At 35.5% G+C, this 24,754-nt stretch overlaps 3 protein-coding genes and 3 non-coding genes across 6 annotated transcripts; 4 read left to right on the top strand and 2 right to left on the bottom strand.

Annotated features, from left to right (window-relative positions):
• Positions 1-12,786: 12,786 nt before the first annotated feature.
• On the bottom strand, positions 12,787-13,272 carry Vhl (von Hippel-Lindau protein). The gene has a single exon (XM_090169861.1). It carries the CDS (start codon positions 13,270-13,272, stop codon positions 12,787-12,789), a length of 486 nt encoding a protein of 161 aa, XP_090025987.1.
• Positions 13,273-13,610: 338 nt separating this feature from the next.
• On the top strand, positions 13,611-18,739 carry LOC149954171 (intraflagellar transport protein 80 homolog). The gene is made up of 18 exons (XM_090168949.1): positions 13,611-13,773; positions 13,840-14,059; positions 14,129-14,239; positions 14,303-14,371; positions 14,447-14,556; positions 15,070-15,159; positions 15,232-15,369; positions 15,437-15,561; positions 15,896-16,069; positions 16,138-16,212; positions 16,270-16,433; positions 16,491-16,555; positions 16,610-16,748; positions 16,815-16,965; positions 17,793-17,964; positions 18,022-18,284; positions 18,422-18,545; positions 18,615-18,739. Exons 1-18 carry the CDS (start codon positions 13,732-13,734, stop codon positions 18,684-18,686), a joined length of 2,304 nt encoding a protein of 767 aa, XP_090025075.1. The 5' UTR covers positions 13,611-13,731; the 3' UTR covers positions 18,687-18,739.
• Positions 18,740-18,746: 7 nt separating this feature from the next.
• On the bottom strand, positions 18,747-21,497 carry LOC149954170 (pre-rRNA 2'-O-ribose RNA methyltransferase FTSJ3). The gene has a single exon (XM_090168948.1). It carries the CDS (start codon positions 21,176-21,178, stop codon positions 18,800-18,802), a length of 2,379 nt encoding a protein of 792 aa, XP_090025074.1. The 5' UTR covers positions 21,179-21,497; the 3' UTR covers positions 18,747-18,799.
• A 414-nt stretch (positions 21,498-21,911) lies between these two features.
• TRNAS-AGA (transfer RNA serine (anticodon AGA)) lies at positions 21,912-21,993 on the top strand. Its single transcript has one exon. It is a non-coding gene; the product is annotated as a tRNA-Ser (tRNA).
• Positions 21,994-22,086: 93 nt separating this feature from the next.
• On the top strand, positions 22,087-22,168 carry TRNAS-UGA (transfer RNA serine (anticodon UGA)). Its single transcript has one exon. It is a non-coding gene; the product is annotated as a tRNA-Ser (tRNA).
• A 280-nt stretch (positions 22,169-22,448) lies between these two features.
• On the top strand, positions 22,449-22,530 carry TRNAS-AGA (transfer RNA serine (anticodon AGA)). Its single transcript has one exon. It is a non-coding gene; the product is annotated as a tRNA-Ser (tRNA).
• Positions 22,531-24,754: the final 2,224 nt, after the last annotated feature.

Below are 24,754 nucleotides of genomic sequence, written 5' to 3'. Positions count from 1 at the left end.
GAAAGGAGGGCCACTAGGTCGTTAAAATACGCATTAAATCTGGAGTATATTTATCAAAAAGATTCAACAAGGGATCATAAAAATACGTTATATAATCCACTCCCCAATTTCAATAGTGAAAGTTTGCTTTCAGAAGTAGCGGTTGCATTTTTCACTCCGAAAATTGGGAAATGCTTTTTGCGACAGCAGCGGCAGAAAAAGGAACTACAATCGAATCGAGAAGAAGTTAATGAATGGAACCCATCATTGGCCCTCTCCAAAAATAGTCAGGTCCGAATATATATATATATATATATATATATATATATATATATATATATATATATATATATATATATATATATATATATTAATATTTTTTTAAGTATGTTATTACATTTTTATTTGAATTTGAGTTCGTTGACTGATGAAAGAAAAAATATTTTCAACTTTTGACGTTGTATAATTTTAATTTTATTTTTATTACTCCTAGCATACGTAAAATAATCACTTTTAAGTATACCATAAAGGTATTTTCTTTAATCAAACCTTGTTCATCGGATATGACGTAAATTACGTCACTGCCAACACTTCCGGAAAAATCAGCCTTCATCGGTTGCTACGGGACCGATCATCCCGATATTTTGTCACGGTAGGCGTGGCCTTAATCGGAAGGCTTACTTTCTTCAAACTTAACTTATCGTATATACTATTCTCCACCACTCTCCCCCCTTTTCGGCTTTCCGTTGCTATATGCAACGCGTTTTGAAATTTTTAATGTTTAGGCTTAGTTTCTCCTTTAGATTTGACAGTCGCCAGCCAGATTTCCCGCACGGTACTGATGAGTTCCAAATAGAACGAAACCGGTCTACCGTTGGAATTTCTGGCTATATTTTTATTACTCGAAGATCTATTTGATCCGCGTTTCGCGTTTTTTGCTCGAAGATCTATTTGATCCGAGTTATTAGTAAGTTTTTTAATTTCTTCAAATTTGTTTAGGATTTAGCTGTATTATCCCTTTTAATTATGGACAAATCTACCTTTTCGCGTATTTTATCATCCTTCTCACAGTCCATAGGTGGTTTCTTCAAACTTAACTTACTGAGGTACGCCAGCCGCTTTGAAGCGCCTCAAGAATTCTGTTCAACTATCACTAGTTGTGGCTTAGGCGACAGTACGTGTGAGAATGTTAGGTTAGGCTTAGTTCATTAAATTTTTTAAGTTTAGAAATAAAATGGATTCCAGTGAATTTGATTAAAAACCTCAGCCGTACTCGGCTTAGCAGGTTATTTTTACTGAACACAATGGTTAATTACCATTACTTAAACTTTTAAAGAGCCGATTTCGAAAATAAAAGGTTTAAGACTTACTAAGCCTAATTATTTAACCGACAACAACGGCGCCATTTTGTCAAAATTGAACGTGAACGCTTCAGCTTGTCTACGAAACTACGTCGGAAATCGACTTCAGCAACGCCAAGTTTGTCGACATTGAACGACTAAAACTAACCATGATTTTCCTATTCCCAGTATTCACGCGTGCTTTTTAAAGCATGAACAGTGAGTTCCCTTAGATTCTTGGTTCATGGTTGCTGTAGGGTGCTATCAATAGTTGGTTACCATCAGTGGCGTAGCCAGAAATCGTTAAAGGGAATTGTTTAAACTATGTAAAGTACCTAAGGGGGATTGAGAAGGGGGTGAAATTTTAATTCAGCCAAATCTACACCGAAGGTGGGGTTTTGACACGGTAACCATCCCCTTGTCTACGCCACTGGTTACCATGGTAACTACCGAGTTATCATTGTTGTGATAATTTTCGATTTTTCATAATGCTAAATTTTGAAAAACAAACCAGCTTGTTCAAATAGGTTTTAAAAAAATTCGAACTTCTTGCTGGCCATTTAGAAAATACCAAAATAAATTATACTTTCAGAAATTAGTTGAAAATATACTCTTTGATTATTCTTCATTATTTTATTTCGGGATTTAAAGGGAAATCAATCAGAATAATATTCACGATCTGCGGGCGATTTGCAAAATTAAGGAAAAACAAGGAACACCAAATGTTATCTCAATCGCCGCGAATTTTGGGTAACGGTTAGCTAATAAACCGCGGAAGGAACTACGGGGGGTTCAAGGACCACCCGCGTAAAGCGGCAACACCCCTAGGGACACCCCTAACCGCGGGAAGTAAGAGGGAGGAAACGCAAAAATTCGGGAGATTGACAAATGGAATCAAATAGTTACGAAGAGAAACGGACCCAGCTCGTTTCACTTGACGCGTTCAGATGGCATCTCGGAGTTCTCGAGATACAGTCGCCATCTGTCGCGTGAATATCGAAACCATCAATCAAGACTCACTAGAGCCGAAACGTTACCTCACCCGGCTTCAAACTACACATTTAGTACGCGCAAACTGCACCCCTACCGTTTAGTTTCTACAAAAACATCGGGTTAACTACGACTTTAAACGATGGTACATCAAAATATAAATGGGCGATTATCCAACCTCCCGGTTTTTTTGTTTATTTTCGACGCCACACCGCGAATACACTACGCATGCGCGCGAGATTGTAGCGATTAAAAAAATGTAAGGGGGGGGGGACTAGCGGACTAGATTTCACAGCCCAAAGACAACTTACATTAATTAAATAGTTGTCAAGGAGTTGGTGCGCCGTATTAAAGGGGGTTTTTGTTTCCTATCCAAAGAAGAAGACACTTTGGTCCTCTGGCGTGCCGCTAGGGGGACGTTTTATCTCGTCGCCCGAGCAAAAAGATGAAGTCATTTGGGATACGTGACGAATGCCAGAAACAAAAACCCCTCTTTGTCAGCACGCGCGTTTCAAAGCGAAAGGAAGTGCTGCTTCTAGGTCTCCCTTTTTTGCTCTTTCCTCGGTTAATACTTTATCGCGAGAATTTAAGCGTAGCATAGCGACGCGTTTAAATGCTAGAAAGGGGTTTTTTACGGGTGTAAAAATAGACTTATTCAGAACCGCGAAAAAACTATATTTTTCTGTTTCCATTCATTCGGAGAATAAAAAATTAAATCGGATACATTTACCGTGTAGCCGCTCTTAGGAAACTTCTCCCTGAACACCAATATATTGCGGTTCACTATACCATAAGTAACATAACACTGATAAGTCTGACAAAGTGCTTTCAACGGCCAACTGATCAGGTTATTCAGTTCGTAATTTTCAGATATCGGATTTTAAGAAATCTGGTGTACAAACAGTGATAAATCGAAATAATTATTTCCGGAAATCTAGATATCCACAAGCAATATAGGAAATATTGGAAATCCAGGAGAAATATCGGAAATCTTGAGAAATAAAAAGGAAATATTTTCGATATATCTGGAAATCTAGAGAACTAAACGGAAACATTTTCGATATTTCTGGAAATCTAGAGAAATAAACGGAAACATTTTCGATATTTCTGGAAATCTAGAAATAAACGGAAATATTTTCGATATTTCTGGAAATCTAGAGAAATAAACGGAAACATTTTTGATATTTCTGGAGATCTAGAAATAAACGGAAATATTTTCGATATATCTGGAAATCTAGAGAAATAAACGGAAACATTTTCGATATTTCTGGAAATCTAGAGAAATAAACGGAAACATTTTCGATATTTCTGGAAATCTAGAGAAATAAACGGAAACATTTTCGATATTTCTGGAAATCTAGAGAAATAAACGGAAACATTTTCGATATTTCTGGAAATCTAGAAATAAACGGAAATATTTTCGATATTTTTGGAAATCTAGAAATCCAAAGAAATATAAGAAAATCTCGAGAATTCGAAAGAAATATTGGAAACCTAGATAAATAAATGGAATTTTTTTTTATATTTCTGGAAATATTTGGAAATATTTAAAAAAAATATCGAAAATATTTGGTGTGCAATTTTTTTCGAAGTGGTTACCCCCTAGGATCGATAATAAGTTATTCAGATTAGATTAATATTTTATACTCCTCTCTATTAACAATCTGATCTTAAATTTTAAATGATTTCTTATACCAAGTAACCAATCTGAACTGATTTGCTATAATTTATCTCACTAGATACAGTTAGCTGAACCAATATCTGATTTATACCAAAAGTAACATAATACCAATAAGTTTGTCAATTAGGAAAAATTATCACCGAACTGCTTTTCAGAGCTATTGCTCAATTAGGTTTAGGTCTCAGCACAGAGCCCCCTAATGCCTAAATATTCCTAAGGCGAAATATACTACTACTCAGTTCGAGTGCAAGTTCAAGTCGGACTTGGCGAAAATTTCAGTGTCGAAAAAAGGTTTGGCCCGGAAATTAATATTAAGACAATAGGAAGTGTCATACTTAGTGTTATTATGTTACTTCTGCTTATACCTTTAGAAAATATATAATCTTGTGGAAAGCAAATCAAAAATAAACTATCTGTTTTGACATATCAAGTGATCTAATAAAAGCTGAGCCTAAATATGCCCAAGGCGAAATATACTACTACCAAAAGTGACATAATTCACAAAAGTGTGACAATCCCTGTACTTTCGCATGCTAAAGGTTTAATGAATGCTCGACTCGAGATCGACCACATAAAAGACTATTTATTGCCACCTTTCTGTATCTTTTTTTAGTCTATGGTATTATATCGTAAGTAGATGGCAATAGCATCTCCACCGAACGACGAAAAATCAAAAAATACAGTAGCTTTGATCAGTTCTACTTAATTCTGCCGTTCCTCACTGCGACGCGTTATTTGTTTTAACTTCCTTCCCTCCCCAAGGCATACTTTCCCTTCTCCCCTCCCAACTTGTATTTCGCTCGTAACATTCATTCAGAAAGAGGGTCGATTGACACACTTTTGGTAATTTTGTTACTTTTGATAGTACCAATAATTTATTTATTTACATTTAGGGAGAACGACTATGTTGAGACGACCATAGGGCATGGTAAAAGTATGTAAATGCATCAAGCTAATAGGCTTCGAGCTTAGGAAATATAGCGCCATCTGCCTTAGTATCCGTCAACTAATTATGTGAAGAAGTAGCAGACAACTTTCGAATGTTTTTCGGTTGAACTTTCAGCTGTTGTGCAGAGATAATTTTAAACGAGCAGACCATGGACACTGTATCTAGAGACCGAGTTCATATATTCATTTTCAAACTCGGTCGGTAGGTGGCGATACTTATGACCAAAATTTAAACTAAGCACGAAGTCTATTCCCGCGGAGGAGAGGTCTTTTTCACACGTGGTGACGTAGTAGTACTTCTAGAGCCACAATTTACATCTGCTGTGGCTGGGGTCTTGAGGAACACTTTCTTCAAATCATGCACGAATCTAAACCATTATCATTAGTCGTTGGCGTCACCTATTTTTAGAAAAAAAATATATAATTTTTTTAAACGCTATCTGCTTATACTCGTAGATAGCGCCAATTGCTTAAATTATTATCACGGATGGTTTGCGGTAGATGACGACACCGACTAATGATAACTGTTTTCGTTCGTACATGATTTCAAGAAAGTGTCCCAGCCATCAAATACAAATTTTGGCTTTAGAACGCGTCTTGACGCACCTAAAAGGCTTACGCTGCATTATCCACCTGGCATCACGGAGACGCGTTAAATTATAAATAGCATAAGCACCAGAAGTGTGACAATACTTATTATCCACGATTTATTTTTTTATGACAGTCATGTTTGGCCAATGACCATTTAAATCCTTACTTGGCTCATAGATATATGAAATATTATAGATTCACAATTCTACGATTTGTTTTTTAATCCATGGGCTGATACGAAAGCGACAACTAGCAGACAACGTGCATTTTCTGGATGCGCTACGTTACAGCGCGATCTTTCTACCAAAAGCACGTTACTTTCGGGCTATCAACATTATTATGCCTAAGCTATAGCGTTCTTTTTTTAAAATACTAATTTTGGTCACCAATAGATGGCACTATTCCGTAGCGCATCCAAAAAATAAGGGTATTCTGCTAACTATCTCTTCCATGTTTTTCCCACGGGCCAGTGTGCAACATAAGGTATCTATGCTAATTCATAAATCTATGAGACTATGACGTTACTAAGGACTAAGAACTCGCCGCTAGCTGTTACTAATCTTTAGAAATGTCATGTCATGTTTCCCAAGTGATCGCCGCCAACAGCCTATTTTAAATATCGGCCAAGGCTTATAAATAATTTGAACGCTAACAACTATATAAATATCGTGTATTTGGGCAAAATAATGATACTTTATTGAATGGAAACCGAAAATGAATCATAATCATAAAATATTTATCGTCATCAAACTAATTTGTTATTAATTTTGCCAACGAAGAAATTAATAAAGCGTGACGAGTTTCATGTTCCGTAACAAACTATCACTAACCGAAATCGTTCAGTGTCATACTATTTTAATTATGTTACTTATTCTTAAATTGTTTTACTAAAGAACTAATTTACCTAAGAGCTTGCAATTTTTATCATTTATTTTTAAAAGACTCGTATGTCGCCATCTATTGGCCAAAATTGAAAGTATTAATAATGACAACTATCGCAAGTAACAAATTTAGAAATTTCTAACCACTTCTAAATATACGGTTGGAAAATTGTGTAACGATATATAAGTATTAAAACTGTAAGGCATTTATAAAAAAAACATTTATAATAATTATTTAAAATAACATTACTTATGAAAAATGTTTCGTGTTCCGTTCCAGAGATGGCGCTCTACACCTAAAATTGACACTATGAACCTGACCTTTTCTCTGTGATATTATGTAGCCCCGAGTTAAAAAAAAATAAATAAATGTTTCATTCGCAAATAAAAATTAACTATCAAGGAGACGACCCAAGGTGTTACACACCGATTTTCTTCAACATCGGGGGATTGGTAACTTGAAAAACCCTAAAGGGATTTTATTCAATGGGCAACGGTTTTGCCATGGCAACGAAAAATGTTTTTGACAACATAAAATGGAAATTTTCCCATTGAAAACAACATCATAGAACAACATGGGATTTTGACCGAAATATTAAAAAATTGAAAAAAATTTAAAATACCAAAATTATAAAAAAAAATTGATAAAAAATGACGAAAAAAAAATTATTTTCCAAATTTGGAAAGTATAAAATTAAAAAAAAAAGAAATTTATCTATATAAATAAATTTCCATCAATTCCTATCAATTTTGATCGTTTTGGATCGAAACTATTTTGATAATTTTATTCAGTGTTATCAGAAATACATGAACCGAAATTATCAGCGAACAAATTTTTCTCGGGCGGCAATTTCCCCGTGTGACAGGGGAGGGTTAAATAGGGTGGCCTTGTTAATTTTCCGCCTCCCGCGACTACAGAGAAAATTTCGAATGCACCACGGGTAACTAGACCGCCATCTAGTGAGGCTAAGATAAATTATTTCATCGAAGAAAATCGTGAGCAACGTGGTCTGCAAACCTAGGCTTAGCCGTGTTTTGTTTTTGATAGAGGTCAGTGGAACTGTGGAACGCGCCACGCGGTAGCTGCAGCTAAAAGAAAATAAATTTAAACCTTTTTAACTATTCTTAGCAGACCATTTATGTATGAAAGAACAGAGAAATACTTAAGTTTTATTAGAATTAGAAAATATACAAATTACTTAATGGAGCTACTTAAGATATATGAAACCCAGATAAAAATATTTAGGCCTGCAGTAGTAAAGAATATGGGAAGACCAAAGAAACAGAAGGCTACGGAAGAAGAAGAAACTGAAATAAACCACGAGAAAAGAGCTAGTAGAAATAATAAATAAAAATGATGATTTCGTTTACGAGTAAGGCTACCTTTACTTTGCTATTCAGTTTTATATTTCAAATAAAACAAGCACAATTATTTTAACAAAATAATACAAATATTTATTGTTTATAATTCTTAACGTAGTCAAGTTGGTCTAGTTTTTATTAGTCGTTAACTGGGCTTCATTAATTAATAACAACTGATTACTATGATATTTGTTTGAGCTATTCTTTCCTTGGACGTTGCTTCTAATGGTGACAGCCTTTCTTCCACTGACACATGAAGCACTTGTAATTTTTCCCCAGCAGCATATTTTATTTATTTGTTTTTCGAGAAAGTTTCGCTCGGCCGTCGCCAGGTAGCGTATTCAAACCTTCGCCGCGGAGGTGGGGAGGTTCTCTTTTCGAGGAGGGGAAGGTAGCACGCGGCCACTAAGGTGGAGGAAAACGGGGAACTTGCCTCCCGTGTTAGAGGAATAGGACGCTGATAATTTTGGTTCATGTATTTCTGGTGTTATTAACACTTTTTAATTTTGAAAAAAAAAAATTCTAACAATTTTGAGATAGTTGGTCGAATTTAGTTTATTTTTATATAATTTTGACAAGACTTTAAAATCGGTCTAATTTAGCTCTATTATTTTCCAATTTTGATCCAGTTTGATCAAATTGACCAAAATAAATACTTTGTTTTTCAAAAAATCGCAATTTATCTATCCATTAATCCAATTTTACACAACTTATAAATTTCCGTCAATTCCTATGAATTTTGATCGAAACTACTGTTTTTTATCAATATTTTTTCAATTTTATATATTTTTTCAATGTTTGTATTTTTTATATTTTTTTCTCACATTTTTTACAATTTTAGCCATATCGGCTCATTTGTAACCATTTGGTTCAAATTGATCAAAATGTGATCAATTTTGATTTTTTTCGTCAATTTTTATAATTTTTTTTATAATTTTGGCCTTTTAAATTTTTTTCAATTTTTTTAAATTTTCACAGGGGGGGACCCTCGGAATAGGTCAAAATCCCATGTTATTTTCAATGGGAAAATTTCCATTTTATGTTGTCAAAAACATTTTTCGTTGCCATGGCAAAACCGTTGCCCATTGAATAAATTCCTTTTAAGATTTTTCAAATTACATAAAGGTCTACCAATCCCCCGAGTTTGAATAAAATCGGTGTGTAACTACTCGGGTCAGTGGCATATGCCCGCTGTGCCCCCCCCCCCCCCCCCGAAACGTATGGTCGTACGTACAAATATTTTTATTTTTTACTTTTTTTCAATGGCGTGCCCCCCCCCCCCGAAACAAAATCCTGGCTACGCCACTGCCTCGGGTCGTCTCCTTGTAAGTATGAAAACATTTCCTTTAAAACTAAATCTAATGGAAACAAAACCCAGCTTCGTTGTTTGGACACATAATGGAAAAATATGATGCTTAACACCTGATTTAGCTATTATACATTTTTTCTGTCGTTTTTTTAATGAAAATTTAAAAACAGTGTCTAATAGTCCATTGTTCTACTTTATCCATTATGGGATAGGAGGTAACAAAAGAAGCTCCAAAGATAAGAAGTACCCGACGGAATACAAAAAAGTCACCAAAAGCAACACATCTTTAAAGACAGAAGATGATTATTATAATAGAACTTCTTTAAAAAAAAAAAGTGTATTAGGAGATAAGACCCCTTTTGTGGCGCCCTCCCGCGTGGAACAATGGAAACTTAAAAGTTGTTTTATTATAAAAGAAACCTTTGTATGATTTTCATTTATATAATAAAGTCAAAAACAGTACCAGCTTTATACTGATTTTAAAAAAATGGTTGTCATAGAAACCTATCTTTTAATATGGAAAAATGGGGAAAATGAGGCGGATATATTGTCTTTTCAATGGAAAATTTGGTTCTTACAGATTTCGTTAAAAATATAAATAGATGCTAAATTTATTTCGGAGGAATAGCTATAACCAGAAGTATATAATATATCTCTTACGAGAGAAGTACGCAGTGTAATTTTAACATTTCGCGCAGTAAACTTTGGGCAAAAATGCGGTGTACACATCCACGTTTTGACAGGAAATTCGCGCCCAATGGAATCTGCTAGAAGCTTGCGAAGGTACATGTTCCATTTTTATGAACTTAAAAACGTCTGCTATAACCAAAATTAACGTAACTAGCTATAAGAATGTCAGAGAAAGCTTAATTGCATATTTTTAGAACTAAAGGCTTCGTGCGTAGTTTAAATTTTGGTCACAAGTATTGACGCCTACCGACCTAATTTTAAATTGAATATATGAGACAGTGGCGTAGTGTGTATTTCTTTCACCCGGGGCAAACCCTAAATTGGCCGCCCCCCCCCCCCCTCTTTATTTTCGCAACTAAGCAAAAAATCGGTGAAAAATCTGTGATACTTTGTTGCTCTGTTGATTGCAAAAGGATTCAAGTAATTTAAAAATTAAAATTTTATTTTGCGTGTTTTTAGCAACGCGAACTCTTTAATGAAATGGTCAATAGTAATTGGTACCTTTTGCCAAGAAACTCAGATTTGTTAATCTCAACATGAACATTGTAGACCTTTAATAATTTTTATAATTTTTCTGATACACAATCTCGGCCGGCCGCGTTCGTTTCAATTTTCCAGGCCACAGGCCGCCCCCTACATCTAAGCCGCCCGGGGCCATGGACCCCTTTGCCCCTCCCACGCTACGACACTGATATGAGAGCTGCCTGCTCGTTCAATATTATCTGAATAAGTTGATGGATATTAAGGCAGGTGGCGCTATGTTTCTTAAGCTCGAAGCCTATAATTTACATAATTAAATAGCTAAAAACATTATTCAGAGCGATTTCTAGTAGGACCACACATTTTGAATGAACTGAAAACTATATACTTAGTCCTAATACGTTCTCTTTGCCTCGTCGTCATAGAGAGGGCGTGCAGTGACCCCTGCCGAGACTTAGGACCAGCGTGTGATAATGTTTTAAAGTTGCCTAGCTAAATCATGGAGAAAGAAAGTATTTCTGGAGAGGTAAATACGATACCTCTAGCACAGGCCGATTGTTCGAAGTACGGCACGAAAATACGCTAGAGGCGCCAGGCGTTACGCCTGACTCGTAGGCTCTTAGCGCCTCCTATTTTAGGACAGCCATTACGGAATTTTTATAAAGTTATAGTTATTCCGTTCATCGATAGGTGGAGACACTCTACTAGGCACAAAGGCCACTGTTCGCTAGCCTTCTTTTCCTCTCCAGGATAGTAGTTTCGTCCTCCATGGCTAAATGCGCTTATCTTTTAGATAGATGCGCTTATCTTTTTGGGTATGACGTGAGTTCTACGTCACTCCTTTAATTATTTCAACTGAAACCCTTATGGTTCGCGCTAAAAAACGTGTTGGCCCTAAGTTTCCTAAAACAGGCTTAACCTATTCAATGCAATTTCGATTCTTACAGAATGTCAATTTGTGCAGGAGAAAGGGAGAGCTAATAAGAGGGAAGTGTTAAATTCTTAAATAAATTAGAGATAATTTAAGTATTACTTATTGGAAGCAATGTTTAAAGAGGGATTTCCACTTCATAATGGAAAGAGGAGTTAAAAGATTTACGAAAGAAAAAAAAGCGTCTTGGCATTCAATTACTGGCTCTGAGAAAACGCTTTTTGTACTCCTTGTGAAAGGGGTGAGAAGGATTGCCATTTCTAAATGAATTCTAAGTCCCCGAAAGAACTGAAGAGGGCGCTCTTCTTTCTATCGCGCGAGGTGCGTCTCTTTTCTACCCAATTAAGTTTCTTTTTGTACAAGTGGATAAAAAGCTAGGCGAAAAAACAACTTGACTCGAAGAGAATGAAAGAGAATAGAAAAAAGGAGGCGAGAGAGAGTGAAAAACTTCAATTGTAAAAGCTTATTTCGGCCCAGAAAATCGGAATAAAAGGGAACTTCAAATTAATAATTTCTCCGCGACCCTCTCTCTCGCCCCTTCCTCTCAGTCTAACACAAAAGACTTCATTCTATCTCCAGCCCCTAAAAATACTCTGCCGCCCTCTCGCGAGAAGATTCTCAGACACAAACGGGAGGAAAGATTCCGAATGGAGAGCGACGGAGGCAAAAACACGAAACTTTTAATGCTTGGACAATTTAAGCGATTAAAATGGGACGGCCATAATATTCACTTTATCTCGCCAACCTTATTCCCCCGAAAGAATAGGCTTCCAAAGTCGGGGAAACGTAGTGGAGTAAACAATATATCACTCAATCCCTGTGGATGTTAGAGAATCTCTGTAGGGATAAGAAGAAAAGCAGTTGGGATGGGGACGGAAATAAAAGAAACGTTCTCTCCTTTCATATGATGATAAGGAAGAGGAGTCGATTGCCTAGAAAGTTACACAGAAAAAAAAGAGGCGAGATGATTCTAACAGTTCACCCTCTCTTACTACGGGTATTCTAAGGAACTACTACTCTCTAATGAAAGAGGGGCTCTTTCTGTTATGCCATTTTAAGAGAGAGATGAACACTGAACAGAGAAAGAAGCTCCTTAGAGATTCTACTCAATTATCTAAACTATATTATACGCTCTATTTTTCATTGTCTTTTTTCTAACCCTCATTTTCTTGGCAAAACTCTTCATTAGGGACAGGGAATCAGCCCATGACTCGCAGTGTATGTAAATTATATCTGAAGAAAAGTGAAAATGAGTGAATACAAATGCATTGCAGTGATACAGCAAATTTTCTTTTCCTAAAAGTTTAAAACCTTGGTTTTTGGAATATGTATCTCACACTCTTCACCAAATTCATGTAATATTCTGCCTGTCACAAAAACTGAAACATATTACAGGCAATAATTAATAGTCTAAATTTGCAATTACCTTGCTAATTTCATTTCACCTGATATGTATAATAAATCATTTATTTAAAAATAAATTTCATTTGAATTGATATAAAAACCACTAACATTCATACTGTAAATAAAGAATATGAAATAGACAGGCTAATTTAGTTTATAGCTTCATATAGTTATAAAAACTTCTTATTGACTTTGTTGCATTACTCAACGTCACTTTTAAGGTAATAATCCTCGAGTTCTTTCACTAGAGTCTGAGGAATTTCTAGTTCCTTTATATCACTGGAATTTCCCAATAATGATTTAAAAACTTGGAAACATCGTATTTTCAAGGAAAACACAGGAAGGGTAATATTGACGCATCTTCGAACAGGTGTACGTGGAAAATGTTTAGAAACGTAAACTACTTTTCTTTGTACCACCATATAGTCACCTGTATCTCGGTCTTTAAATATCCAAGGGTGCCCAACAAAGGTGTTCACATCGAGGAAATGATTAGGGCCAGGTCCAAGAGTATTGTAGAAGCGTTGTTTTCCTTGATAATCAAGCCAAATAACATCTACATTCCGTTCTGTACGATTGATAAAGCGTATGAAGCTTGGATGTATGGAATTTTCTGATTTGGGCCAGTTTTTCGGAACAAGATCGGCCTCGACATCATCTTGCACCAAAGAATTATCTCTCACCATGTCACTTACAACTATCGCGATACTAATAGATGTCAAAATATTTCACGAAGTAACCAAAACCCAATTCCAATTTTACAATCCTATACCAATGGAAAGAAAAGTCACTAAGGCTTAACTTTAAAACCGATGTCACCGGAGGGAAAATGAACAAAGAGGCAACTGAAGGTTAATAAACATGCTCAAAGTCTTCAAGGTAAGTAAAGAAAATTCAAATTTCAAATATTCGATGAATATTTCAATAAAATAAAACTTGTTTCAAGGACAAAAACGAATTAGGTGAGAAATGTCACACGCAAAAAATATTTTAGTTTCAGCCGAGGTTCCTAGATGGCGATACCGTACGGAGATTTTTCAAGACTGTCTGTCACTATGACAACGACCTTGTCAGTCAGATATTTGTAAACAAAACCGCGGGTAAATTTTTAAAAGGAACTAAAAGTACCTTGAAATTTTGTTGACATGAGATTTAAAACGTATTTACCAAAGGAGCCAAAGCATACAGTACGTGAAATATTTTTGAAATAAAATATGAATTATGAAGTTAAATTTATTCTGTCATAATAATAGGATTTAGTTAGTTGTGTTGGTTGGTATACCACTGAAATAGTTTATTCTGCTGGAGATGATCACCAAATATTGCAATGGAGTCTCAAAACAGGCGATGCTACCAAACTTTCAGATTTACCAGAGGACATATTTCCAACAGATATGCATTGGTTTCCAAGAGTTGCTGGTGTTGCAAAGAAACAAGCGGGAAGCGAACTTTTTGCTCTAACTTCAACTGATGGTAGTCGAGAAATATCATTATGGCTAGCGCGTTGTGTTTCACTTATAAAATTTCCTATATACTTGACAGGGAAGTTTCATTTAATTTCAAAAGCCGGACGCATTGAGAAAAGTGTCGAAGCACATAGAGGGGCTGTTTTAGCAGGGCGATGGAGTCATGATGGAACTGCTTTGGCCACTGGTAAGATAATTTAAATTATATTTTACTTGTTTACAACTTTTCAATTATGCTAATGTCCTTCAGCTGGTGAAGATGGGCAAATTAAAATCTGGTCAAGATCTGGGATGTTAAGATCTACACTCACATCAAATAGTTAAGGCGCATTAAATTACAAAATCAAAAGCCATCTAAATTCACTATGAAATATAAAATTTTATAATTTTACAGATGTTTCTATATATTCCATTGCGTGGGGTCCTAATTCAGACCAAATTTTATTCACATTGGGAAGCAATCTAGTCATAAAGTCTTTGCAGCCTAACTCCAAACCATTACAGGTTAAAAATAATTACCTAAATTACTATACCTATTCTCCAGTAGTGGAGGTTGGGGTGAATAAAAAAATGGATGGTAGTTCATACCAGTATTTTTATTTATTTTTAATTGTGTGCCCCCCCCCCTGGAAAAAAATCCTGACTACGCCACTGCCATTCTCCCAACAGTACTTTTTTAATGACAGTTTCTTTTCCAAATTACCATATCATTATGTTACTAACAATTGACAACTTTTTCCGTGAATTGTTACTAGTCTTTAGAACTGCCAGGTATAATGCAAAGAAAATCTCAAAAGTATTAAATAGTCTTGCTTTGGCAAAATAATGCATTGTTAAGTTTTAACATTTTCAATTATGAGGATTTAAATTTTAAAATTTAAGAAGTGAACACGTCATCATCCAAATAGCATAGCAACATTGTTTTTCGTCTTACTTATGCTATTTTGTTTCTAATGAAAATATGGTATGCACCTTATGCATAATTACTTAACTAACTTAAAATTTCTATCAAATTAGTGGAAAGCTCACGAAGCACTGATATTAAAAGTGGCTTGGAACCCGAATAATACTCACATTGTATCAGGAGGAGAGGATTGTAAATATAAAGCAAGTTTATAAGGTTTTTTTAATTAAATGTTTTTGCTTTTTTAATCTAATTATTAATATTTACTTGTAAAGGTCTGGGATATGTACGGAAGGTTGTTATACACTAGTGGTTCTATGGACTATCCTGTCACTTCTTTGGCTTGGTCACCTGATGGTGAAATTTTTAGCGTTGGATCATTCAACACATTAAGGCTCTGTGATAAAACTGGGGTGGGTTGTTTTGTAAAATTTTTAACATCATATCTTTATTGATAAACTATATATCTTTAAAATACAGTGGTCATTCTCATTAGACAAACCTCAAACGCAAAGTATTTATAGTGTGTGTTGGTCTAGTGATGGAACGCAAGTTACGGGAGCTTGTGGAAATGGGCATGTTGTCTTCGCCCATGTTATAGAAAAGTATTGTATAATTTCAACCAAAATAGCATTAGTAGGGATGCACTGATATATCGGCGGTAATATTGGTTGTTATTATCAGCTATTGGTGGTCGATATATCGGCTATTCGTAGGCCAATATTAACAAAGTTATCTATCATAACAGTAGTGTATATGATAAAATCATTGTAAAAGACAGTTCAGTGCACTGTCCTACCATTTTAGTCTAATTTTTCATTAAAAGAAGTTTGCCAGAGAGTATCCGAATGTTTTTTTTTTCATTTTAAGTGATAAATAGGCTGATATATCGGTGCATCCCTAAGCATTAGAATTAGCATTAGAGTGATGTATTTACAGGAGGCTAGAATGGAAAAATTTCGAAGCTACAGTGCGGGGAAGAAAAACCATAGTGGTTAGAAACGTATCGAATGACGTAATGGAAAGTCTAGATTTCACAGATAATATAATCAAAACTTCACTCGGCTTTAGCCATTTGTTGGTTGTAACCTCCAACCAATGCTTTATATACAGGTTATATGATTAATTAAGAATGCATAGGAGTATGGAACTGACTCTATAATATAATTTTCTGTTAACAGTACAAAAAATTGGAATACTCCACAAATTACGGACCTCAAAGAGGGCAATGCTAGTCTAATTATGCAGTCAGAAAAGTAATAGAATTAAAACTTATTATTGCGCAAATGATTAATTATAATTTTTAACATTAGGTACTTTCTGCTAATTGACGGAGGTGGTTTATATCTTCATTCCTACGATGGTAAACTCCTAAGTTCCCCAAAATGGCCAGGTATGAGACCAGATATTCTAAATAGTTACACTGTTAGTTTGAGTAACGATGCTATTGCTGTCCGGGATAAGTCAGACGAGAAAGGTACCATCCTATATTTTTCATACTGTATCAGTTTTTAAATAAAATAATATTTTACAGTAATATTTATATTTGACACACAAACTGGACGAATTCTCGGGGATGGAAAACCTTTTACCCATAAAGTAATTATAACCCCCAATTATCTAACCCAATAAGTTTGAATAATTTTTTTATAGGCAGAAGTGATAGATGTAGCCTTGGATCAATGTGGGCTGCCTAATGAACGAAAACTAGCCATAATTGATAAGAATAACGACTTGTATCTGACTATGGTTAGACCTCAGCCCAATTCAGCAGTCAAATCGTACAAATTAGGTAATGGTACAACCATGGTACAACTGAATGAACATAAAACACTGTTTAATCTTGCCTTATTTTAAGGTGCTATGATGCAATCCATGCAATGGAATGATAGCGCCAATTTATTAGCTACACTTCAAGAAGGAGGTAGATTAATTATTTGGTATTACCCAGGAGTTGTATTCGTAGATCCAGGACTTTTGCCAAGAACTATAACTGAGAGAAGAGCCGGGTAAAATTTATTTCCCAGTCTCAATTAAACTTAAACTTTTGGCAAATTAAAGTACAGCGGCCTTTTTTTTTCCTTATGCTTTTTTGGTGGATACGATAGCGTTTGACGTGGAGATTACGAGGGTATTTTTTTCGCCCCAAAGAAGATTTAATTTTTTAATTAAATTTAAACATTTTGACAATTTTTGGAAGTTTGTAGTTTTTTATTGCAATTCTTTTTGACAGTTTGTAGTGGTAGTAAGTATTGGTGCCTGACAGTGATGCAGGTTAACTACGCTCTCATGCCCAAGCCCCATACTTATGGACCATCTGGAATCGTACCTACTAACATCGTAACTAGTGCAATTGTAAACTGTACTTAAATATTTCAAAAGCATTTATTTATTCATAAAGAGGGTACATAATACGCCTAAGCCAATAGAAGCTTCAGTGACGCCCTCTAACAAAAAACAAAAATACATCAACTCAAAAACACATTGTGTGGGCTACCAAAACAGTGGTGTCAGCGAACACTCAACAAAAAACGTAAAAATTCCCAATAATTGGCAACTTTTAAATTAAATTAAAAAATTAAATCTTCATTTGCGGCCAAAAAAATAAATATCCACGCAGTCTATGTGACAAGGTCTACCAGACTCAAGCCAAAGAAATTATAAAGCTTCACCCAAAATCGGCAAAACCTAACCTAACCTAACCAATTAAATAAAAAAATCAAATATTTGTTTGCGGCAAAAAAAATACTCACGCTATCTACAAGGCGCAAGCCAAAAATAAATAAAAAGCAATAAGGCCGCTGTAGTTTACTTCACCCAAAATTTTTATTAATAGGGAATTTGGCAAGAATCCCCAGATTGTAAGTTTTGTGGGTAATCATGTCACTCTAAGAAGAGTTGATGGGTCTCAAGTTTCCGTATCTATTTCACCGTATGCCTCGGTTTTACATGGATATATTTCATCATCTCATTGGGAGGATGCTCTTAAACTTTGTCGTTTTGTTAATGTAAAGAGTTCACTTAATAAAAATTGAAATTGCAAATTTAATAAAGATTAACTTCAGGATGAAGCATTGTGGGGTTGTCTGGCTGCAATGGCAACAGCAGCGAGGGATCTAAACACAGCGGAAGTTGCTTATGCCGCTTTGGAAGAAGTGGATAAAGTCTATTACATCCAACACATTAAGAGCATGCCGCTTAAAGAGCTCAGAGATGCGGAAATGGCTTTAATGTGTAGAAACAACAGGGAAGCGGAAACTTACTTGCTGCATGCTGGACTTGCATTTAGAGCCATCTTAAATAATATACACAATTACCACTGGGATAGGTAATGGTAGTTTAATAACACGCTACCAATTTGGTTATTAAAATAAGAAATGTTCAGAAAATTTACAACCACAATTTGAGACCATATTTAATTAACCATTACTGATATATAACAGCCCTTAATATTAAAAATTTCAGGGCTCTTGATTTGGCTTTAAGAAATAAATGTCATGTAGATACAGTTATTGCATTCAGGCAAAAATACCTTCAACGGTTTGACATGGATGAAACAAATAAAAAGTTCTTGGAATATTCTAAAGAAGTAATTTGGTTAAAATAGCACAGAACATTTTATTTTAACTCATGAATTGAAAAATATTTTTAATTTTAGGTTAAAATTGATTGGGAGAAAATTAATGCAGAAATAGAGAAAGAGAATCAAAGAGAACAGAGTCGCCACTAAATAGCAAAATATTAAACTTATTTATACGCACTATCTGAAATAAAAGTTTACAAAATGGAAATAAATATTGTACAATTTATTTAAATCCCAAAACAATTATGTACAAGAAATTATTAACGCTTCCTTTTCCTCCTACGTTGTGATTTCTTCCCTTTAACCTGTACCTTTTTCTTTCTATCATCTTTCTTCATTCTTTTGTCAACAACTTTAAATTTGCCTTTGACTCCGGGGGGGCGCCGTACTTTTTTGCCAATGCCTTTCTTGGGGAAAACGTACGTAACATTCTTATCCTTCTTTTCGGCCAAAGCTTTTTTGTATATGGTTTTAATGTGCTGGGCTTTTTCTTGCGCCGTCATATCGAGACTTTCAGTAACCGCTTCAGCTTTTTTTCTTGCCCTCTCCATTTTCTTCAACTCTCTCTTCCGTTTCCTTCCTTTCGCTTCTGCAACCTTTTTAATGGGTCTCGCATTGATTTCCTTCAGTCTTGCTTTGTAATCTGCAACCATTTCAGCTGTTACTGGTATATTAGGCCGGTTGTGTTTGGTTTCATCTTCTACAAACCAATCTGGAAGATTTTCATCATTGAACGCGTAGCGGTTGTAAGCCGAATCAATTATATCCCTCTTTGCCTTTTTGGATTTTATCAAAAGAGTTCCTAGCGCCATTCCTTGTGGGTCTAGCTTTATTTTCTTCTTTTTACGACGTGGCGCTTGTACCTCTTCTTCATCTGATGAACTGTCATCATTATTAACATCATCAGCCGAGTCTGTTTCGGAATCAGCTTTATCTGGTACTAATTCTGGATCATCATTTTCAGCGGCTCTCTTCAGTTTAATTTCAGATTTTTTATCATTGGCTGCTGCCATTAAATCTAACTCTATATCCTCATCACTGTCAAGATTTCCGAACGCTTCTTTGTCAAACCACAATTTAGCCCTTTTAGACTCTGCATTATCTTCTTCTAGATCTACTATTAAAGGATTAATATCTTTCTTCTCCATTTGATTATCATCATCACTGTCCTCCTCTGAATGATCATCATCATCATCTGATTCTGATAAATGAATGCTTCCAGTTTCATCGGCACTCTCTTCATCAGAATCATCGGGATTTGTGTTGTATTCATTCCACTCCATTGATTTATCATCTCTATCATACGCCATCATTTTCTTCTTACGGGATGGTAAATCATCATCACTTTCATCATCACCTTCCAGCACAACTGACGCATCCTGATCTGATATTGCGATCAAATTATTTCTTTTCTTAATTTGTTCCAACTGGAACAACTCAGCATCCTCTTGGGCTATGGGTTCATCATCTTTTATTACCATTTTAAGTTCAGTTTTGGCTTGTAATTTCCGTTTGTCCTTTAAGATTTTCTTCTTCTTTTTCTTCAAATCTTGTTTAAGCCTTTTCTCTTCTTCATCGCTGCCATCATCTTCGATTTCAACTTCATTAGCTTCAACTTCTATGACATCATCTTTATGTTCTTTTAGCAATTTAAGCTCTCGTTTTGTCTTATCAAAGATTTGTTTTAATTTCTTCCTCCAGGCTAGAAGATCTTTCAGTTCAGATTTTCCCAAAACTTTAATATCTCGGCAACATTCTTGTATCTCTGTAGATGTTAATTTATGTTTGAGAATTTCTTCACTGTCAAAGGTAATTTCTGTACAATTGGCTAAAATTTCCAAGTGATTGTTGCTGTTAATAAACTCAGAGGCGGAGACTTTGTTAATGAGCGATTGATCACCATCAGCATATCCTTCTGCTTTGGCTTTTTTCTGTTTATCAGCTTTGAAAAGATTCAACTTCTTTTTGGTTTCTGGTTCTACATCTTTGAAGACATGGGCAGGGTCTAAGAATTTTGGGTCTATTTTGTCAGGAGCTAAATAGTGTTGACAGATGACAAATATTTCAGCAGATTCGTGACGTGAAGCTTGTGGCTTCGTGGCATGGACTTTCTTGAATAGTTTATTAAAAACCCAAAGTAATGCATTATAGTCTTTGGATCTAAACACTTTGGTGATGAACCAACCTCCCTTCAATAACATTTCTGTAGCTAGTTTCATAGCGTGCAAAGTAAGCTGAGTTTGAGCAAAAGCATCATGATCCCAGCTTTTCCCTACATTCGGAGCTCCATCATGGAGAACAACATCCGCTTTCCATGTTTTTAGATGCTTTTTCAAAGTTGATCTACATTTACTTGTGGTGATGTCTTCTTGTAGGGTAATTACGTTCGGAATAGGTTTTATTGGAACTAGATCTACACCGATAATTACGCTGGACACTGGCATATTTTGATGAGCAATTTGGAGCCATCCTCCTGGTGCTGCGCACAAATCTACTAAGACTCGAGCACGTTGCAAAAATTCGAACTTACGATTCAACTGTACCAGCTTAAAAGCCGCTCTTGATCTGTATCCAGCATCTTTAGCTAAGTGGTAAAACTTATCTTTACGCTGCTTTCCTACTTTACTTTTTTTCGGCATTATTAATGATATAAATACGTTATAGACAAACACAGATTTCGGACGCCACGTGCATCAATGTTTCGTACTTTCGTTCATGTCTGAAGCAGACGATTATTCCAGATCAAGAATCAAAATTCAAGAGCTGTCCACAGGAGCTACACAGCAATTCCAGCGCCATCTGCATTTCTCACTGGCATTAGACATTTTCAAGATAGTATGAATATGACGTAAGCGCGAGTTTTAGACCCGTATAAAATACAACTCTTTTGAAACAGCGGCTCACCACCATATGTGGGAGCACAGTCTAAAAACAAAAACTAAATGTTTAGTTGGAACTAAAATTCTACAATAACAGAATTAAAAAACTAAAGACAAAAAACAATTATATTAAAAAAGAAATGGCAGCCATAGCCAAAGTCTAGCCTTATGTTACTGATAGTATCATAAAAATTACAGCCTTTTTCCAGGTCTACGGAATATTTTTCAGTTCACTGTGCACATTTATATTTCATCACATTTCTCTGAAATTGCTGTAAACATTTTTAACAGTCGCATAGCTTATAGGGGTGGTCCGCCCGGGCACTACATATTCGGGAGCTATTTTGCCAAGAGAAACGTACTGATGGGGTGGGAAAAAGTGGGAAGACGTGGGGACCCCTAACTGGTTCATAATTATCTTTATCTAGAGCAATGTGCGTGGTAGCAGACTGATAATTTTCTTTAAGAATAAAATAAAAGAGCATAACTTTAAGCAGTCGTGGCCGAGTGGTTAAGGCGACAGACTAGAAATCTGTTGGGGTCTCCCCGCGCAGGTTCGAATCCTGCCGACTGCGAAGATGGTTATCCTTTTTTTTATTAAAGTCTTATTGATCTCCAAACTACATGAAACATAAATGAGAATAAGTATTATCTCGGAAACGTCATTGGCAGTCGTGGCCGAGTGGTTAAGGCGACAGACTTGAAATCTGTTGGGGTCTCCCCGCGCAGGTTCGAATCCTGCCGGCTGCGGTTTATTTTTATTTAAAAGTTTTAAATAAAAAAACTTGATAAGTGAAATTTTTCCAGACTGAAAATCATATTGTATAGAAAATAAAATAATTTTAGAAACTGAACTATTAAAATTATATTAATATAGCACAAACGTTTTCGAATAAAAAAGTATCATTGTTTTATGAAATGATGATCATAGATATATATATTATATTTATCGTTTACATTATACTGCATGAATAGAAATAATATAATTTCAATTTTTAACTAGTTGGTCGTCTTAGCCTCAGCACAGCAGGCAGTCGTGGCCGAGTGGTTAAGGCGACAGACTAGAAATCTGTTGGGGTCTCCCCGCGCAGGTTCGAATCCTGCCGACTGCGATGGTATCTTTTTGCTACAAGATTTTCCCCAGTTCAAACTTTTTAGAGAAAAACGGCTTTTAAATTTTAAAGCTCAAATAAACAAAGGCCGGTGTCCTAGGCACCTATTTTCTACAGAGTATGTGAAATCGATAGCCGCGTAGAGAGCTTCTCTCCATCTGGTGACTGGTTTTGATACTTATGAACCAACAACCGTCCAAAGGACGCGTAAAGCTTGTTTTCCACTGGCGCGCGCAACGACGCGTTTCTCAGCTTTGAAACGTTCAAACGTTTTTACGCGCGTAGAGTAAATAACATTATGACGCGCGCTAGTGGAAAACAAGCTATTAGCTGGTTTTCCACTGGCGCGCGTCATAATGTTATTTTCTTTACGCGCGTAAAAACGTTTGAACGTTTCAAAGCTGAGAAACGCGTCGTGGAAAACAAGCTTTACACTATACGTTTTCTTCGTTCCGTGAGGAAAAATCAAATACAAATTAATATTGTTTAATATCGCAACAAAAAGAGATTATTTAAAGCAAATTTATGGAAAATTAAATCAATTAAAAATATTTTATCCTTCTAAAATTGTAAGTTTAAAACAAAATGGTTCCCCATTGTTAACAAGGACCCCCAGGGGGCACCTGGCCAATGCTTAACTCGGTCAATGGCACGGCGAAAGTTTATTTTTAGATCCCTATTAAATATTATAGAGTAGTAGCAATCTAAGAAAACGGCGCCTGATTATTCCATTGTTATTATACTTACAAGGAGAGTACCCGAGGTGTTTATTGCCGATTTAGTTCAAAGTCGGCCGTAATGTAGACCTATATGAGATATGAAATTTTCCAAAAGGAGACGTTGCACTACCAATTCGATTTGCCATGGCAACCGAAAATGTTTTTGACCACTTACAACCAAAATAAGATTTTTTCCTTATTTTACCCAAAATTTGTTACAAATTTACCCTAAAAATGTTTCAATTTACCCAAACTTGATGAAATTTACCTAAATGTGGTCCAAACTACACATTTCGTGTTTTTCAATTTTTTTCAAAATTTTCGTGAAACCGAGAAAATCCCATGCTTTTTTAAATGGAGATTTTATTGTTTTAAGTGATCAAAAACATTTTCGGTTGCCATAGCAAATCGAATGGGTAGTGCAACGTTTCCTTTTGGGAAATTTCATATTTCATATAGGTCTACATTACGCCCGACTTTGAACAAAATCGGCAATAAACACCTCGGGTACTCTCCTTGTTAGTATTTATACTATCGGTAGTCTTGACAACAAGACTTGTTATTATAGTCGGTATTTACAGTATCAGAAGTATACGAAGCAAAGTTATCAGACCACTCGCAATATCTCGTACTAACTCGTACTAACTCGTAAATGCAATTTACATTTGGGATTTCCGAAATCGACGATTTCAAGTTTCACGCCTTCAAAGATCCACTATCGCCAACTAGCGACTAGTAAGTGATAACGTGTATATTGAATATGGATACCCACAATTCCTTAGTGCAATTTTTTTTCGAAAACTGAAGGGTGTGAGATTCAGATGGATGTTCATCTCCCCACGTTAAGGAAAACAAGGGCGTATCCAGGATTTTATTTCAGGGGGGTTTTGAGGGAAAATTTCAAGGGGGGGGTGCTGACGGAAGTTTCACTGATTTTTATTAGGCACCCCCCCCCAGTCATCAGCATTTCGGGGGGGGGGGGGGGGTTTGAACCCCCAAACTCCCCCCCTTAAATACGCCCTTGAAGGAAAATGCCTCTTAAAATTTTGGATATCTCCAAAAACTTTGGTTCCTATACTTCTGATAATATTGCTAGTCTTAACAACAATTATTTATTCCATTGGTAGTCTTAACAACAAGTGTTTATTTAATTTTCAACCTTGACAACAAGTGTTTATTTAATTTTCAACCTTGACAACAAGTGTTTATTTAATTTTCAACCTTGACAACAAGTGTTTATTTAATTTTCAACCTTGATAACAAGTGTTTATTTAATTTTCAAACTTGACAACAAGTATTTATTCCATTCGTAGTCTTGACAACAAGTATTTATTCTATTCGTAGTCTTGACAACAATTATTTATTCTATTGCTAGTCTTGACAACAAGTATTTATTCCATTTGTAGTCTTGACAACAAGTATTTATTCCATTGGTAGTCTTGACAAAATGACAACAAGTATTTATGGTTACATGTTGATTTTAAATAATATTTATTCGCACAGTA

The sequence above is a fragment of the Leiobunum rupestre genome, chromosome 3 (genome assembly GCF_980474605.1).
Source record: "Leiobunum rupestre chromosome 3, qqLeiRupe1.1.hap1, whole genome shotgun sequence".
NCBI classification, from domain to species: Eukaryota; Metazoa; Arthropoda; class Arachnida; order Opiliones; family Sclerosomatidae; genus Leiobunum; species Leiobunum rupestre.
The sequence above is the reverse complement of the archived record's forward strand: the minus strand, read 5'-3'. Positions and strand labels throughout refer to the sequence as shown.